This window comes from Saccopteryx bilineata, chromosome 2, assembly GCF_036850765.1.
Source record: "Saccopteryx bilineata isolate mSacBil1 chromosome 2, mSacBil1_pri_phased_curated, whole genome shotgun sequence".
Lineage (NCBI taxonomy): Eukaryota > Metazoa > Chordata > Mammalia > Chiroptera > Emballonuridae > Saccopteryx > Saccopteryx bilineata.
In genome coordinates this window covers 166,215,695-166,234,344 of record NC_089491.1, presented here as the reverse complement: position 1 = coordinate 166,234,344, position 18,650 = coordinate 166,215,695, and the positions used below count along the sequence as shown (strand labels likewise).

Sequence of the window (18,650 nt, the reverse complement as noted above, 5' to 3'; positions counted from 1 at the left end):
CGTCGCGGTCCCGCCTCCCGTGGGCGGGCAGGGTTTCCTTTCCCCGGAGCTGCCTCAGCCTCCGCGGCAGGGCGGACCCGGAGGGAGGGCCTTAGCACTGAAGTCCCGCCTCCTGAAACGGACTGGCTGAGCCGCGGCAGCGAGCGGGGATTGCCGAGGCTGCCCCGGGACCTGACGGGCTCTGGCTCCTCCCAGCAGCCGGTCTGCGGAAGCAGGAAGCGCGCTGCGTGTGCGCCGCTGGGCTCCTCTCCCCGGCGCTGCGGCCCGCGCTCCGCCGCTGCTGCTGGATCCGGCCCTCCGCTGGCGGCCGGCTTATCTCAGCTCCGGCCCGCTCCCAACCAGGCCTGTTCTCAGTCGCGGCCCGCGGCGTCGGCCCGGCCAGCCCTCTCCCGCCTCGGCCTGATGGCTCTGTGCAATGGAGACTCCAAGGTCAGTTTCTGGGGTCCCTGCCTCACCGCCTCCGGACGAAGGCCAGGTTCTGGGGCCCTTCCCCGCCCCCTCCCCCGAATCCGCACAGACTGGGGCCCGGGCAGCGGCGCATGGGGGCACCGGCCGGGGCCTGCGGCGTGTCTGCTCCCCGAGGGCGGCAGGTGCTTTGTTGATTCTGTCCTCGTGCGGGGTTCTTGCGCCCGCCGAGCGTAGGACGACGGGGAAGGCGGCAGTTCCTGCGGCTCCGCCGCCGGTCGTTGCCTCTCCCGCGGGGCTGTGGGAAGCCGAGCCCGCGCCGCGCACACGGCCCGAAGGTGGGGGCAGGGATGTGGGCGGGTGTGTGGGAGGGGGCTTCGTCTGGAGGCTGGGTTTCCGCCGAAGGCAGGGCATGATCCGGGCCTCGCGTGGGGAGATGGAGTTGGGCTATGCCGCTGCCCTCGGCGGGGCCCGCCTCGTCTGCCCACGCCAGCTTCGAGGTCGCCAGCCTCGAGGTCCCGCGCGGCCAGGCGGGGCCTCGGCGGGGCCTCGGCGAGGCCGCGTGACTGCAGCGCCCCCCCCCCCCCCCCCCCCGACCCCGGGTCAGGACCGGTAGCCCAAGGGCTGTTCCCTCTGTTTCCCTCCCCCATTCTCGGAAGGAAGGAGCGTTTCCAACCCCGCCCTCACCAGCTCTTTATTTCTTACGTTTGTTTGCGACTCCCGGCGGGGGGTGGGAGGCCATCTCCGGTGCGCTGGTGACTGCTGCCACGTCGAAGAGTGGGGAAGTCGGGAGTCCCGGGATGCTGGGAAGTTGCTAACCCGATGTGCCGAGCGGGAGAGCTTGTTTGGGCCTCTGCGGGGCTTCACCCACCTCTAGCTCACTTTTTCTTTAGACCTTTCATCTCGCTGCTGAATTAAGCACCTTTGCTTTCATTTCCGTAGTACAATTTAAGTTGGCCCGGAATTCTTTAAGACCCTCACTTAAGTCAGTTTCATCAGCGGGAAATGGCGCTGTTTTGAATTGCGATTTGTTTGAGCAAGAGGTACCTCCTATACACTGCTTAGGGTCTGACTTTAAGAACTTCATTAAACTTCTTTAAATTCTAAACGTCAGATGGTGTTGTAAGTCAGGTAGTCCCGTCTTATTTAGGCAGTATTCTGTTACAAAGGTGGTGCCTAAATGTCACATTTTAGTGGGTCCTCTTCATGAATGCTTGCATAGTATATAGTAAACATTCAGATAGTGTTTGTTGAATATGTGAATGACGATTGTAAGGTAGCTGATACTTACTCTTAAACCCAGGAAACTGATTCTCAAACTCGTTGGAATTTTTTGTCAGGATTAAATAGGTGAATTAAGATGCTGAAACCTTTAGTTTCTGACCACAGAATGTAAACCTAATGGTACAGCTCTTTCTGTACACAAGTTAACAGAACATTTATCTCTTAATGATTGATTGCTATATTGATTGGTTCAGAGAGTGAATAAGAGAAACATCGGTTTGTTGCCCCCTTATTTGTGCATTCATTTTATGTTCTCTGACCTGGATGGACCCAGCAACTTTGACGTTTTGGGAAGATGCTCTAACCAACTGAGCTACCAGGTCATGACCTCTTCTCTTTATTTTGAACTTACAATGTAAACATTCAGCTTTGTCCTGGAAGAAGAAATAACTATTATTAGAAGGACTCAAACCTGATTTTGCCAAGTGTGTGGTGATTCAAGAAGAATATTTTCACAAAATGAAGTAGCAGAAGAAAGTTTAAGATAAGAGATCCACCTGGAAATTTTCCATAGCTTACCACTGAACCACCTTTTCCTCTGGAGGGAAATACAAATACTAGACCTAAGCTTAATTTTGTACATCTATTGTGCCTCAGACAGTTGTGTGAAAATCCTAGTTCATAAAGTGAGGAAAGAACTGATTTTGATTCCTATTCTGGTACATTTCAGTTTTTATCAGAAGTTTCTAGAGTGAGTTTTGTTTTTATTTTAAACAATACAAATCTGGCCTGACCAGGCAATGGCACAGTGGATAGAGCATGGGACTGGGATGCAGAGGACCCAGGTTTGAGCTCTGAGGTCGCCAACTTGAGCATAGGGTCACTGGCTTGAGCGTGGGCTGTAGGCATAACCCCATGATCGTTGGCTTGGGCCCAAAGGTTGCTGTCTTGAATCCCAAGATCACTGGCTTGAGCCCAAGGTCGCTGGCTTGAGCCCAGGTCACTCAGTCTCTTATAGTCTCCCCCCATCAAGGCACATGTGAGAAAGCAATCAATGAACAACTAAGGTACTTCAAAGAATTGATGCTTCTCATCTCTCTTCCTGTCTGTGCCTATCTGTCCCCTGTCTGTCTCTCTCTCAAAAAAAAAAAAAAAAAAAAAGAGATTTGAGAGAGACTTAATCTGTAAAAGCATTTGGGCTGTTTTCATTAATTTTATCCATCTAGCATCATTTTAGAGCCAGAAAGACCTTTATGTGTTCCAGCTTCCTATACTGAAAAAACATAGCTTTAGTTAGAACCTAGTTTTTTCTTTTCTTCAGGGCTACTTTGGTTAACCATCCAAGGCAAATGTTTTTGTTTCCTTAGTTATGGAGCTGATACAATGTCATTTAGTTAAAATCTTAATATAAACAAGAGCATGGGCAGATATTCTTTCACAATATTTTTGGGCTGTTGGTCAAGTTTCCCATGTTGTGGCCTTATCCAAGCTTCAGACTTGCTTGGTTGGAGGAGTGGCACTTGCCTCACCTTCACTGAAATATTAAGTGGGGTATATCATAGTTGGATTAAAGTTGTTTTATAGATACTTATTGATGTTAGAAATTTAAATTTGGCATTTTTAAGGATAAGTTTTTGTATTGAATGGAATGAGGTTTCTAGCTGGTATGCGCTGAGAGTTAACTCTTTTTTATAATCCTATAGTATAGCGGTAGAGCGTCGGCCTAGCGTGCGGAGGACCCGGGTTCGATTCCCGGCCAGGGCACATAGGAGAAGCGCCCATTTGCTTCTCCACCCCTCCGCCGCGCTTTCCTCTCTGTCTCTCTCTTCCCCTCCCGCAGCCAAGGCTCCATTGGAGCAAAGATGGCCCGGGCGCTGGGCATGGCTCTGTGGCCTCTGCCTCAGGCGCTAGAGTGGCTCTGGTCGCAATATGGCGACGCCCAGGATGGGCAGAGCATCGCCCCCTGGGGGGCAGAGCACCGCCCCTGGTGGGCGTGCCGGGTGGATCCCGGTCGGGCGCATGCGGGAGTCTGACTGTCTCTCCCTGTTTCCAGCTTCAGAAAAATGAAAAAAAAAAAAAAAAAAAAAAATAATCCTATAGTATATTTTTTTCAAAGGTCAAAGATAGTTCTGTTTTTGCTTCAAATTTTGTTCTATATTAAGATTTCATCTAGAATGGAAGAGTTATTACAGACAAATGGAATGTTTCTTATTATCTCTTCTTAGATTTGAGAGGTTTTGAAATTTCTGTAGGAACTTCTGATGATCTAGCTTTCAGTGTGGGCCAACTTGTTGCTTAAGGAAAATAATGGTCTTTTAAGAATTTTAAGAAAAATATAGACTTGTCCTATGATTGTTGAAAGTGTTTGGTATGATTTTTTAAGGCCATTTAATGAATTATATTACAAAGATCCTCTTTGATATAGTGAATAATTATTTGCTATCCACAGTAATTAAAAATTTGCTTCATTATGCTACTTAAACTATTTTCATGACTCATACTAACCTAAACTCGGTTTAGATGCTCAAAGTTAATTAAATCCTCAAGGTTAATACATAATTCTGAAGCACTTGGTGAATCAATGAAAAAGTAATTGTTTCATTGACTTTTAACCTTTGTGTAGTATATATAGTTCTGGATTGTGTTGAATATTCTTTTCTCTATGCTTATTGTGGAATAGAGATGTTTCTGTATTTGCTCAAGAATCACAGTGGTTCAAAAAATAGTTTTACTTTAATAATAATGTGATATTAGTTGTTTTGCTTTGTTGGTGGACCTTTGCCATGGCTTTGGGTTCATGGTTTTGAGGACCCAGAAGATGCTTTATATAGTTATGTCTGCATACTCCCTAATATTATAAGGTATACTTATTATAGTAAGATGAACATATATTCTCTTAATCTAGAGTATTTAATTTGTAAAAGAAGGTGCTAAAATAACTTAAATTTCTAATTGCTGTAAAATAAAGTTTCCAAACAAAATAAATTGTGGATTTACACAATACAGTAAATAAATAAAAGCAAAACTCTCAAAGCATGAGTGCTCAGATTACTCTTTGTTCAGAAACACATGGTGTCTCTTTTCTGCATATACTTTCCTAATACTTTATTCACATTTCCCATTGACTCATATGATGGCAGGCAGCCTTACATGCTCAGGAATGGCTGTAACTCTAATGGCAGGTACACCAAATGACTGGCGGGGGTAGCAACTTCAAACATTTCTCCTGTTAGCATCCAGGATTGGATAGAGGTAGTACCCCTAGTTGCCAGTGTGCAAGTGATACTTGGTTTTATCAGGAAAGAGTGATATGTTATCAAGGGTTGGCTTCAGATTGAACCAGAAGTTAAAGTGAGAACTCTGTTTACTGTACCTGCATTCCAGAGTACTAGACAAAGGATGGCAGAAGGTAGAAATATAGAGTGAAACTATAACAAATCTATCTTACTTTGATGCTGTTATTAATAATAATATGTTAAAAAGTAAAAGCACATGAGATGTTCAGCTGGGTAAGATCTGGGAATAGCAGTTGTAAGTTAGGACAGCACTGGGAAAACTGTGCCCCATTGCCACTCCAACTACAGAGTACAAGTCCTGATTTTGGGTCTGGATTTCTCTATTAACATGTATTTACAATTTGGCTAAAATTCAAGCCTAATGTGTATACACTAGTATAATTGTTTTTCTGAGTTAATGACTGTGCTAAGAGAGTTATCCTAAAATTCACATTACTTGTTTTCTAAAAGTTGAGAGCCAGCAATGTTGAAACTAACTGAAAGGAAAAATAATTTGCTCTAAACTGCCATAAAATTTGCAGAGGATATTTCCAAACCTTTAAAGTTGCCTGGGTGTTTAAACTTTTAAAGCTGCCTGGGCGTTTAAAATTTTGTCAGTTACTCCCGTTTGTCATTTGTAGTGGGGAGAACAGAACCCTTCCTATCTCTTTGATTATAGCCATCATAGTGTGTATGAAGTAGTATCTGATTGTGGTTTATATTTGTGTTTCTCTAATTACTGATGTTGAACATCTTTTCATGTGCTGTTGGCCATTTGTATGCTTTCTTTTGAGAAATATCCTCAGATCTTTCTGCCCATTGTGAAGATGGGTTATTTGTCTTTTTACTGAGTCTTAAAGTTCTTTATTCTAGTAACAAGTCTCTTACGTCAAGTAAGATTTGCAGATATATTCTGCCATTCTGTGGGTTTTTTCACTTTCTTAATGGTGATCTCTGATGCATAAATGCTTTAAATTTTGATGCAGTTCATCTGTTTTTTCTTTTGCCATTTGTGTTTTTGGCATTATATCTAAAACATTGTCTAATTCAAGATTATGAAGATTTGTGTAATTGCCTATATTTTCTTCTAAAAGTTTTATACTTTTAGCTCTTACATTTAGATCTTTAATCTGTTTTGAGCTATGTTTTGTATGTGTTATATGGTAAGGTACCACTATTATTCTTTTGTTTGTGGCTATCTAGTTGTCCCAGTACCAGTTTTTGGAAAAGACTATTATTTGTTTCTTTGTTGGAAATCAAATGGAAATCAATTCCTGGTCAGGGCACACAGGAGAAGCAACCATCTGCTTCTTCCCTCCCCATCTCTCTCTCTCTTTCTCTTTCTCTCTCTCTCTCTCCCTCCTCCTCCCACAGCCATGGCTCGAATGGTTTGAGCAGAGTTGGCCCTGGCCACTGAGAGTGGCTCCATGGCCTTGCCTGAGGTGCTAAAAATAGCTCAGTTGCCAAGCAATGGAGCAGTGGCCCCAGACCAGCAGAGCATTGCCTGGTAGGGGCCTCCCCATTTCTCACTTAATAAAAAATATAATAAATGAATAAACTTTATATCAGTGGAATTATACAATGATTCTGCCTTTGTCAAAGCATAATCTTTTTGAGATTTAGCTATGTGTTATATCAATAGTTCATTCCTTGTTATTTTTGCATAGTGTATCTCATTATATGGATATATTAGATTTTATCCTTTCACATACTGTTGATGGCCATTTGGATTATTTCTAGTTTTTTGGATATAGGTGTTCTTTTCTTTTGGATGAATATCTAGGAGTAGAATTGCTGGGTCAAAGGATAGTTCCTGCAAGAGATAAACCTTGGTTTATTACAACAAACTTGAAAAATGTTTTTATTAGAATATTTTATAATTTATAGTAACGCTTAAGAATATTTTAAAAGCACCTGTTCAGCTGTATTTTAAGGGAACTAATATGTGGTTTGTGGTCAAACAGGTAATTTTAGATTGGCTTTATAAATATAAAAACATGTACCAGTAGAAATGAAACACTTTATTTGATAGTAGCAATCTGAATTTTAAAATCAAAAGTAATGTGACAATAAAACTGATGAAAATAAATAGAATTGGAAGTGCTCTGGGTTAAACAAGGTAAGATTTTTTTTATTGTTTTTAATGCAACCTTGTATTGGTGCAGTACTTTCATATAAAACTATTTTTAGGTATTTGATAAGAACACTTCTATCAATTGTCTATGAGGTTTAGTATCCTGTCTGGTATGGTGTATCTTGGGCTCACCAGGCCTAGCTGTTTCGGGGGTCTCCAAACTTTTTACACAGGGGGCCAGTTCACTGTCCCTCAGACCATTGGAGGACTGCCAAATACAGTGGTCCTCTCACTGACCACCAATGAAAGAGGTGCCCCTTCCAGAAGTGCAGTAGGGGCTGGATAAATGGCCTCAGGGGGCCGCAGTTTGGGGACGCCTGGAGACTTTAGAGGTAATTACTGGTACCTCTAGTTTTTCTTCCCAGATGTCTTTCTTTATTAGTCACCTTTCAAAAAAAGGTAAGTATGCATTTATATTTTAATCTCCAAAACTAAGGAGTCACTGTAATCTCCCTCTTAAAGAGAAGGTAACAGCTTAGCATAACAGCCATTTTGTACAATTTTATCGTACATTCTTATATATACAGTGTGTCCGTAAAGTCATGGTGCACTTTTGACTGGTCACAGGAAAGCAACAAAAGACGATAGAAATGTGAAATTTGCACCAAATAAAAGGAAAACCCTCCCAGTTTCTGTAGGATGAAGTGGCAGCATGTGCGAATGTGCAGATGATGACGTAACACTCGTGTACACAGCGGAGCAGCCCACGGTCATGCCAGTCGAGATGTAGACGGTACAGAGGAAAGTTCAGTGTGTTCTGTGGCTCGCTAAATTAGAATCCGTGACCAAAGTGCAACGTGAATATTGGCACATTTATAACGAAGCGCCTCCACAAAGGAATAACATTACTCGGAATAAGCAGTTGAAGGAAGCCGGCAGTTTGGTGGAGAAATCCTGTTCTGGTAGGCCATCAGTCAGTGACGAGTCTGTAGAGGCTATATGAGATAGCTACCTAAGGAGCCCTAAAAAATCTGTGCGTGAGCTCACATTGAACTGCACTGAATAGGTATGAAACTGGGAGAGTTTTCCTTTTATTTGGTGCAGATTTCACATTTCTGTCGTCTTTTGTTGCTTTCCTGTGACTGGTCAAAAGTGCACCATGACTTTACGGACACACTGTCTTTATGTAATCTATGGTCAAGGAAAGAAGAATTATAACATTTTATTAATTCAGAGCCTGCCGTGGATACAGTATTTAAAAATTTTCACTTTAGATGGTATAAGAAGCATTTTGAGAAAGACATGTGATGCTAATTCCTTGCTCATGAGTTTATGGGTCAGTTCAGCATCCACAGCATTCCATTACTCTTATCTTTCTCTTGGGACCAATAGGCTCGTGATGATGGAAGAAGCACAGGAGACAAATGAAAACATTCAGTGGCACGCTGTCACATCTGCCTTCATTACATTTGCCAAAGCAAATCTCATGGTGGAGCCAATATCAGGAGTGCAGAAATATATTCTATCTGTAATAGGACAAACTATAAAATCACATGACTAAAGACAGGAAATAGGAATTTAGGGCCAATCATGTAGTGGGTTACATATGGAAAATTAAAAACATGTAAAGGTAAAGCAAAGAGTACAATGTCTGAGTCATCAGCTCATCAGTTATAAACACGTGGTCTAGTTTTTTTTCATATATTTACTTAGTACCTCACAGTCCTCATCTCTATTTTTGTATGTTGAGATTGATCAGTTGATTCAGATATCGCCAACTTATCCATTATCAAGGCACCAGCCTTTCATCTAGTGCCATGGCCAGCAAACTGCGGCTCGCGAGCCACATGCAGCTCTTTGGCCCCTTGAGTGTGGCTCTTCCACAAAATAGCACGAGCGGGCACTACCTCGATAAGGAATGTACCTACCTATATAGTTTAAGTTTAAAAAATTTGACTCTCAAAAGAAATTTCAATCGTTATAGTGTTGATATTTGGCTCTGTTGACTAATGAGTTTTCAGACCACTGATCTAGTGATTTTAATAGCATCTACTAGAGTGCTTCTCACAGGTCTGCAGTAAAAAACTATTTAAAAATTTTGTAATTGACAAATGCTATCTTTGTAAAATAAAATAAATTATCAGATAAGTGAAATTTAAAAAATCAAAGACAAAACATAAAAGTCCTAAATCTTTATTGTAGATTCAACAGAAATAAAATTACTTGTAATACAAGTTTATGAATATACTCACAAAAATTAGGGAATATTTTATAGCTTCATATTCATTTTCAAATATGTATCCCTTAATTTTTATAAGCAGTAAAATGTATGCACCTTTTTTTACTATGAACTGGTAATGAACAGTTTGCAGAACCAGCATTGGTCCTTTTGTGGACCACTGCAGTTGAGGTTCGTTACTTTACTAGGGATTGCAAAATGGTGATATTCTAATTCTAGTCTTTTCTGAAATTTGTTTATAAAGATTTTTTTCTTGTTAACTGCATGATTACTTGTGGTAGAGTTCCTACTAGAAAGACAGTGCATGCTTGATTCCTTCCTATTAGTTTCACTAATTTTATTCATAGTTTTTCAGCTATTAACATTATTAGTTCATTATTTTCAACAAAGTGTAGTTGCTATAGCAATAGGAAGGGCTACATGTAGAAAGGTGACTATGAAGTAGTAGCATCTTGAAAAATGGACCATGTTCTAAATATCTGTGAGATTGTAGCATTCTACACTTAAACTTTACAGTACTTTTAAAGAAAAAAGTATGTAGTGCTTGCTTCAACAGCATATGTATTAAAATTGGAATGATACAGAGAAGGTTAACGTGACCTTGGCACAATGTTCCATAATTAAAAAAGAAAGAAAAGAAGGCCATATGGGTTTCTTCTAAGCTAAAATTACTTCTTAAAAGTATTTTAGAATAGTGATTATATGAGAGGCAAAATTTTGTTTGTTTACAAACTCACTAGTGTATTTAGGAAGAGGTTGCTCTTTGATTATATTCCATCTCTGCATGAAAGATGTCATCTTTTTTTTTTTTTTTTTTTCATTTTTCTGAAGCTGGAAACAGGGAGAGACAGTCAGACAGACCCCCGCATGCGCCCGACCGGGATCCACCCGGCACGCCCACCAGGGGGCGATGCTCTGCCCATCCTGGGCATCGCCATGTTGCGACCAGAGCCACTCTAGCGCCTGGGGCAGAGGCCACAGAGCCATCCCCAGCGCCCGGGCCATCTTTGCTCCAATGGATCCTCGGCTGCGGGAGGGGGAGAGAGAGACAGAGAGGAAAGCGCGGCGGAGGGGTGGAGAAGCAAATGGGCGCTTCTCCTGTGTGCCCTGGCCGGGAATCGAACCCGGGTCCTCCTCACGCTAGGCTGACGCTCTACCGCTGAGCCAACCGGCCAGGGCGAAAGATGTCATCTGTAATATACTGATAATATGGAGGGTTGAATGAAGAGAGGCTGTGAAATTTGGGGATAAATCTGTATCATGTCTATTATTTTGTTCGCTGCTTTGCCAAAAGCCTTTGGTCCTTTTTCATTTTAACAAGCCACACGTGTATACATTTGAAGTCACCTTCAAAAGAAATATTTTTTGTTAAAATAATGGATCTCAGTTAAAATAGGAATACAGAGTCAGTTGAGAAAATTAAAGGGCAATATAAGAAAAAAACCTGTGAGGCAGGGGTCAGGAACCTTTTTGGCTGAGAGAGCCTTGAACGCCACATATTTTAAAAAGTAATTCCCTGAAAGCCATATAACGATCCGTATATGTTACACATTATCCAGTAAAAATTTGATGTTGTCCCAGAGGACAGCTGTGATTGGCTCCAGCTACCTGCAACCATGAACATGAGCAGTAGGAAATGAATGGATTGTAATACATGAGAACGTTTTATATTTTTAACGTTATTATTTTTTTAATTAAAGATTTGTCTGTGAGTCAGATGGCAGCCATCAAAAGAGCCACATTTGGCTCGTGAGCCATAGGTTCCCGACCCCTGCTGTGAGGTAATTGAACAGAGGTGATCAGGCCTAATGTAGTTCAGAACTTTTCCTTCCAGTGTTTTAATAGTATGACAACAGTTGTTACTAAGTGTTGTCTCTTTGTGTTTGTGTATACTGGCAGCTTTTAGAGATAAGTAAGTTGATTTGGGCAGATTGATAGTGATTTAGATTTAAAAAGAAAAGATTTCTTCTTTTTCCAAGTGAGAGGAAGGGAGATAGACTCCTGCATGTGCCCCAACCAGGATCCAATTAGTAACCCCAGTCTGGGGCAGATGCTTTGCTTATCTGGGGCCATGCTTGCAACTGAGCTATTTTTAGTGCCTGAGGCAGAGGCTCCAAAAGCTGTCCTCAGCGCCCAACCAATGCTTGGGAACTAATGGAGCCATGGCTGCAGGAGGGGAAGAGAGAGGTTGGTGGTGGTGGAGAAGCAGATGGCTGCTTCTCCTGTGTGCCCTAATTGGAACTGAATCTGGGACATCTACACTCTGGGCTGATGCTTTACCACTGAGCCAACTGTCCAGGGCCTGATAATGATTTAGATTTATCTTGAAATAACCTTGTTATTCAGTTGGCTAATGCTCACCATTGAATGGAAAAACTACTATAGTAAAACTTCTAAGGATTTAAAAATTATGAGGTAAGGAGTAGTATACTTAGATTTTAATCAACAGTGCCAAATTTTCTTAGTTATTTAATTTAGAACCAGCTCCATAAGCTTAGTTTGTCAACCAAATCATTGCCATAACTTTCTGGCAAGACCTTTTTAAGAATAATCGAAATCTCGGGGTAAGCTAAGTGTTGACTTATAAAGATTTAATTTTGGTATTAGAAATTGAGACACTGGACTGAATTTTTCCCCCCTCAAGTTAGAAGGGAAAAATAAGGCAGTTGTGTTTTTATTTTCTTACCCAGTGTTCATATGTAGAAATTAAATCCATTAGAATTGTATTCAGTTTATCTGATTAGGGTTTGCACATGGGGGTTTGGCTGTATTTAAGTGGGAGTTAGAAGTAGTATTCAAGTCTAAGCAAAACTGCTTTTTAAGTCATTAATTGAGTAAATTTAGACTGTTTCATTATTCTTTGTATTGGTACCCACTTGAACTTTGAAAGGGTAGAAAAGGATTTCAAATGACTTTGAAGAATCAAGAGATATAATTGGTTACTCAAAAGAAAATCAGGCCTGACCTGTGGTGGCGCAGTGGATAAAGCGTCGACCTGGAAATGCTGAGGTTGCCAGTTCGAAACCCTGGGCTTGCCTGGTCAAGGCACATATGGGAGTTGATGCTTCCAGCTCCTCCCCCACTTCTCTCTCTCTGTCTCTCCTCTCTCTCTCTGTCTGTTTCCCCCTCTCCTCTCTAAAATGAATTTAAAAAAATTAAAAAAAAAGAAAAAAAAAGAAAAAAGAAAATCAAGTTCTAATCAGAAGCACAGATTGGTTCAGGAAAGGAGAACAAATCCTTGAGTTAGAAACAATATGGAGATGATAGTGCATTGGTTCCATTTAACATACAGAAACAAAGTAGGCGTGATGGATACCTAACTAGCTTGAAATCTCATTTGGGAAGGAATTTTCTCAGTGTAAGAACTCAACAAACTAAGAGCAGTAAAAGGCTGACAACACTATATGTCTCTGTGGACTTGTATTTCCCAAACCTATAGAACACTAAAAAAAATAATAATAAACCAGTGATTTATTGAAGGAATTCCAGTAGAAACCTATAGGCTGCATGTTCAGATGGAAGGAGATACAGAAAAGTAAACTCAGATGAATTTAGTAATTAAAATTTTTGTTTATAATGTTAATATCCACAACTGTGTTGAAGTTATAAGACAAATGAAAAACCAGTGATCATAATTTAGGCAACATGTTGATGATTGGGAAACATTGCTTATCCAACTAAATGTATATCCTATATTGTGTATTACTGCATTGAGAATGTCTCATGACTTTTAGATTTTTCTTAGGTACAGCACCATTTCTTACAGGCGTAAAGTGAACAACTGCATAATGTCACCTATATTTAGTAATTGCACCTAGAATTACATACATATATATATATATATAGTAAGAGACTTATTTAGACAGACTTTTTAGTATCACATACACCACTTATTCACAGATAGATAAAGGATATCTATCTATGATATATATGAAATAAATTAGTTGTGATATTTCTAAACTTTTTTTATGGTTGATCTGACTCTTCAAAATTACTTTTTGACTTGAATTGTCCAGGTTCTATTTTTCTATACATCTTTTTATGCCACCAAGAAATTTGATGATTCAGCATTTCTTGAGAGTGCCCAGTTACTTCTGGGATTTTTTTCCCAGGCTGTTGACAACACATTCTGCAAGTTGAGAAACTAACACTTCCTTGATTTTTCTAGATGTCAGTGGAAGTGTTTCAGGTAATAACCAGAACTCAGTCCTTATTCAGATGGTTTTTAAATGTTTTCCTGACTGAAATAAATGTCAAGAGGTTTCGTTTTTCTAGTCCTCCTACTACGAATGACAAGCCACTACATCCAGGGAGCTTACTTAAGTGTTCATAGAACACATAGAGGAATGACATAGGTGATTAGTTACATAAAGTTCCACCATGTCTGTTCTAAATAACTTTCAGCCAAATTCACCTGTTTCTTTCTGTGAACTAGGGGCTCATCGTTATTCAAAGGAACATTTCCTGAGAGATTCTGGAAATCTCTTTTCCTTAAGGGATTTTATGTCAAATTGTACATAATTGACCATGGCTATGACAGTTGTGTTGTTGGGACTACTGGAAAATTTAAGATAACAGTGTGATTTAAGAGATGTCTGTTGTTCAGATGACATGTTTGAGATCGATTCATCCATGTTGGGATTTTTATGCCAGAGAGGACTGCATACCACTCTCGCACCATGAAGATTAAAGAGCAGTTGGGCAGAGCAGTAGGCCAGGGCCTCATAGGGCTTAGAAAGTATTTGGACTTAATTGAATTTTATTAAAATGGGAAGTAGCTATAGGCTGTTAAGCAAGGGACTGAATTGAATTAGATTTTTTTTTTTTAAGCACACAGGCATGTTAACCAAGCAATCAAGTCAGTATCACTAGTAGTGGAACAAAATAACATTTTCCCTTGCCATTGTATCTCATCAGAAAGAAGCATGATAACATCAATATAAAATTGTTGCCAAAAACATTTCTCTGGAATCTAATCATGAGACAACATACAAATCCTGGTTGTGGGACATTCTACAAAAAGCCAAACTTTGAAACAATTTTAATGTCCTTAAAGACTCCAAAAAAAATGAGGGGTAAATAGTTCTAGATTAAAAGAAAGTGACATGACAGTATGTGTGCAAAGTGTGTGGTTCTTGATATAATCCTGGAATTTTGTAAAAAAGACATAAAGGACGTTATTTGTAAAGTAACATTTTGGGAAATGATTGTAGATGCTACCAGTATTAAATTTCTTGGGTGTGGTAATGGTATCGTAGATATGTGTGAGAATGTCCCTGTTTGTAGGAGGTGCATGCTAAAAAGTTTTGGGCAATGAAATATTTAAGTTTACTTTCCAGTAGTTCAGGCGTTGGGGGAGGAAGTACACACACGCGCGCACACACACACACAGATAGAAAAAAAATATGACAAAATGTACCATACTTTGAAATTTTATGTAGGTTTAAAAATTTTCAAAATAAGAAAGTGGAGGGTAAACCAAGCATATGGGTATAAGTCATAACTCTTTGATTTAACCTGTACTTGCAGGCTCAAACGTCATTCAGTATTGTATGTGAGATGTTCTCTTATGAAAAACCTTTCATAACGTTGACATTTCTAAAGAATCTGAGGTTTCAGATAATTCTGTGAAGAAAATGTTTACTTTTTATCCAAAATATTCGAGGACTCTTTTTCTTTAAAGACCAATAATTTTGTTTTGGGATTAGTTATTGTGGGTTAGTTATTGTGGGTTCATAGTCTAATTTTGATTCATATTCTTTCATGCTTGTATATCTTTTATTTTTTTTTAAGATTTTTATTTATTGATTATACAGAGAAGAGGGGAGTGTGATAAATGAGAAGTGTCAACTCATAGTTGCTTCATTCCAGTTCATTGATTAGTTGTTTTATGTGCCTTGACTGGGCAAGCCCAAGGTTTTGAACCGGTGACCTCAGCATTCCAGGTCCACACTTCATCTACTGTGCCATCACAGGCCAGGCATGCCTTACATATCTTTTAGCTCTTTTAGTTTTTTTTGTCTGTCTGTATGTCTGTCTTGCTCTCTTCTAGAGCTGTTACTCTATTCCTTATTCTCTTTTTTACTTTTAGTAACTTTGTGTGGGATTTAACTTCTATATATTTTGTTTCTTTTTTATGTGAACTTAATATTCCTGAATTTTTAGAAGGAATCTTGGTTCAAATAACTTTTATAACTTTATAGAGCTCCTCTGTTAACATAATGTGACAGCCTGTGTTCTGAGGATTCCTGGCTCTGATGCCTCTCCTTCCACTTTAGTCTGACCCTTCTGTTTTCCTTCTCCCTGGTCCTGCCAATTTTGATTCTGCTCCCAGCAGTTTCTCCTCAGTGTGAGTTCTGTCGTGGAAGGAAGCCCTGGACTGTTAGTTTTGAAGGTTCATGGTATTGCATCTCTTGGCATCTGTGCACCATTGGAATAGGCATACCCCATCTTAGTGTGGCAGCTATTCTGTGTTGGCTCCTTTCTAGCTAGTTCCCATTGGCAGTTTTGGAATTTTCCTGTTCTCCAGTTTTTACTGGGGCCAGGTTGCTTCCAACACAGATGCTGCAATACCAGGGTTTGTGACTGTGGTAGTTTGTTACCATCAGGTTGAACTTTGAGGTTCTTGGGAATAACTTGTCATTTAATTTAGTTAGATGGTAATTGTTTTAGATTTTTGGTTTTGCAGTCTGGTTGTTCAGTGGTAGGTAGGGATTCAAGAATATCCAAAAATGATGCTATCTTTATCTTTTCAGAAGCTGCCAGATTCTTTTGCCTTATTCTTAAATAGGGTGCTGAATATGATTTTGTTTTTTCCTTAATAGTGATGTTTTGATATCTTAAAAAGATATATATATATATATTTACAGAGACAGAGAGAGGGATAGACAGGGACAGACAGACAGGAACGGAGAGAGATGAGAAGCATCAATCATTAGTTTTTCGTTGCACATTGCAACACCTTAGTTGTTCATTGATTGCTTTCTCATATGTGCCTTGACCACGGGCCTTCAGCAGACCAAGTAACTCCTTGCTTGATCCAGCAACCTTGGGCTCAAGCTGGTGAGCTTTTGCTCAAACCAGATGAGCCCGCATTCAAGCTGGCGACCTTGGGGTCTCGAACCTGGGGTCTTCCGCATCCCAGTCCGACGCTTTATCCACTGCACCACCGCCTGGTCAGGCTTAAAAAGATATTTTTATGAACATCATTTATTTTATTGGGATGAGCTCAGTTGAGATGGATGCAACCTTCAGCCTTTAGGCTTTTGTCTTTCTTTTAATAAATTTTTATAAATAAATGTAATAGATTTTCCTATTGTGAGGTTGAATTTCATGTCTTTACTGTTGATGTGAATAACAGTTTCTTTTCTCAATAGGTTGCTTTTTCTAACCTGTTGAGGATTTGGAAATCTAAATATCAAACTTTACAACTCTGTGAAATAGAAGTGAAGAGTCAAGGTTTTGAGAGAAACGAGCTTTTACTTTTATTACTGGTGTCCTTTTTGCTTTTTTCCGAGTTGTTAAAGGTGTGTGCTGAATAGGCTAGTTGGTAGCTGAGATAGAAAGAAGTGAGACAAGAATTCAGTGTTTCCTCAGTGACCTCTGGTTAAAGGTGATTAAACATTTTTAAAAATGCTAAGAAAACAGTATAAAGTTTCTTTTTAAAATATACTTAAAGTAAAAATTAGTTGATTTAAAGAAATACAGACAGATCTCTGCACAATAGTAAAATGACCATAATAATGATCACAGAAGCTGAAACTGCAAAATAATATTAATCATCAGTGGGAAACTTACAGTAGTTATGTGACCTTTAAAAATTCTTGTTAAAACATTAACTCTACAATTAATTATAAGAACATAGTGAAATAAAATAATAAAACTACTCTTTAGAATAGTGTAACTGAAAACATAGAAAAATTGAAAATTGTTTTCTTTGTAAAAAAAATTATTAAGAGTAAACAGTGCTTCCCTTCACATCTTTTCTACATCTTAATGGCTTTCAACGTTATGCTTTGCACTTTGAATATCATGAAATATCTCAAAAGAGTTACTTTAGTTGGAAGTATTTTCCTGTAGTCACTTTTTCTGGGATATCCTTTTCACCTCAGTGACTTTCCTCATTGATGTTGATGTTTGCTTTCACCAAGTTCTTCTGGCTGCACTTTCTACAGATGCTCAAATTGCAGCAACCTCAACATTGCTATGGCCATCGCTCCATTTACATTAGATTCGGATTTCACTTCCAGCATATCACTTTTCTTCGTTGCACTGTCATCTTTTTTTTTTTTAAGACTGTTCATTTTAGAGAGAGAGAGAGGGAGGAACAGGAAGCATCAACTCCCATAAGTGCCTTGACCAGGGAAGTCCAGGGTTTCAAATCAGCCACCTTAGCATTCCAGGTTGACTCTATTCACTGTGTCACCACAGGTCAGACACTTTAGTCTTTGTTGGTAAATTTCCTCTTTGGATTATCTGTATGTGTAAAATTTCATATGGATTTATCACTGGGTGTCAAGGAGGTAACAGCTTGTACTCTTGTCTTTTTGTAGTACAGTGACCAGTCATCAATAGATTTTGAGAGAAGGGATGTGATTAATCACTGATCATGATGTTCATCTGTTTATGTTATGATTTGTGGACAGAAGAACTGGCATTAAACTTTGTACTTTATATGATCTTAGTTAATATGTGAAATTTGAGCCATGTTTTGAGGGTCTAGTCTTAGATAACTAAACCTTGGTATAAACCATAGGGACTTAAATTTGTATAAATCAGAATCATGCAAAGTGAGAATTCTGCCTGTAATGTAAAAAACAAAAACAGATTGAGCTTGGATTTGGTAAAAATTGTGAAGGTGATAAAGGGACTGAATGACAGTGGTCTTTCAAAAATATTTTTTTTTCAAAAAAGATTAAAAGGAAGTAATTTTAGATATATTCCTTAAAGGGTATTGTTTATGTGTGTGCATGTGTGCACACATGTGTGTACATTAATTAAGAATAAGGACAAAGGTCTGAAAGAAGAAAGTTTTAGCATTTCTTGCACTAATATATTCTGTAAACTGCTTCTTTCTGTGACCTGATTTTGTACACTGTTCAATATTGCTGTGATTAACACCTTCATATTTGTGATTTGAGTAATTCAGCCTGTGGTTGGCCCTTTTGCAAATCCTCCTGTGTAGATAGTTGTGATTGTTGCTATTTTTCATTTCTGTAGCAGAAGGGTTAGGGTGTTGTGAGGTCTGCATTAGTTTTTTCACATGAATGGAAAGAGAGTGATAGAAAGGGTTGCACAAGTACCTAAAAGACTGACTTAAGCATGCACATTTTAAAAGCTTTTTCATATGTAAAATATTCAAAACATCTTGGAGAGGAGACTGAAATGAAACAGTGTACCTATGGCCCATCTTGAATGATTTCCCTACAAAAGC

General features: G+C 39.5%; 1 protein-coding gene across 1 annotated transcript in view; it reads left to right on the top strand.

Annotated features, from left to right (window-relative positions):
* GMPS (guanine monophosphate synthase) overlaps window positions 1-18,650 on the top strand; it is a 55,386-nt gene continuing 36,736 nt past the window's right edge. The window contains exon 1 of the mRNA XM_066258330.1: window positions 1-429. Coding sequence (XP_066114427.1) covers window positions 403-429 — 27 coding nt within the window. The 5' untranslated portion in view covers window positions 1-402. The remainder of the gene's footprint in view (window positions 430-18,650) is intronic.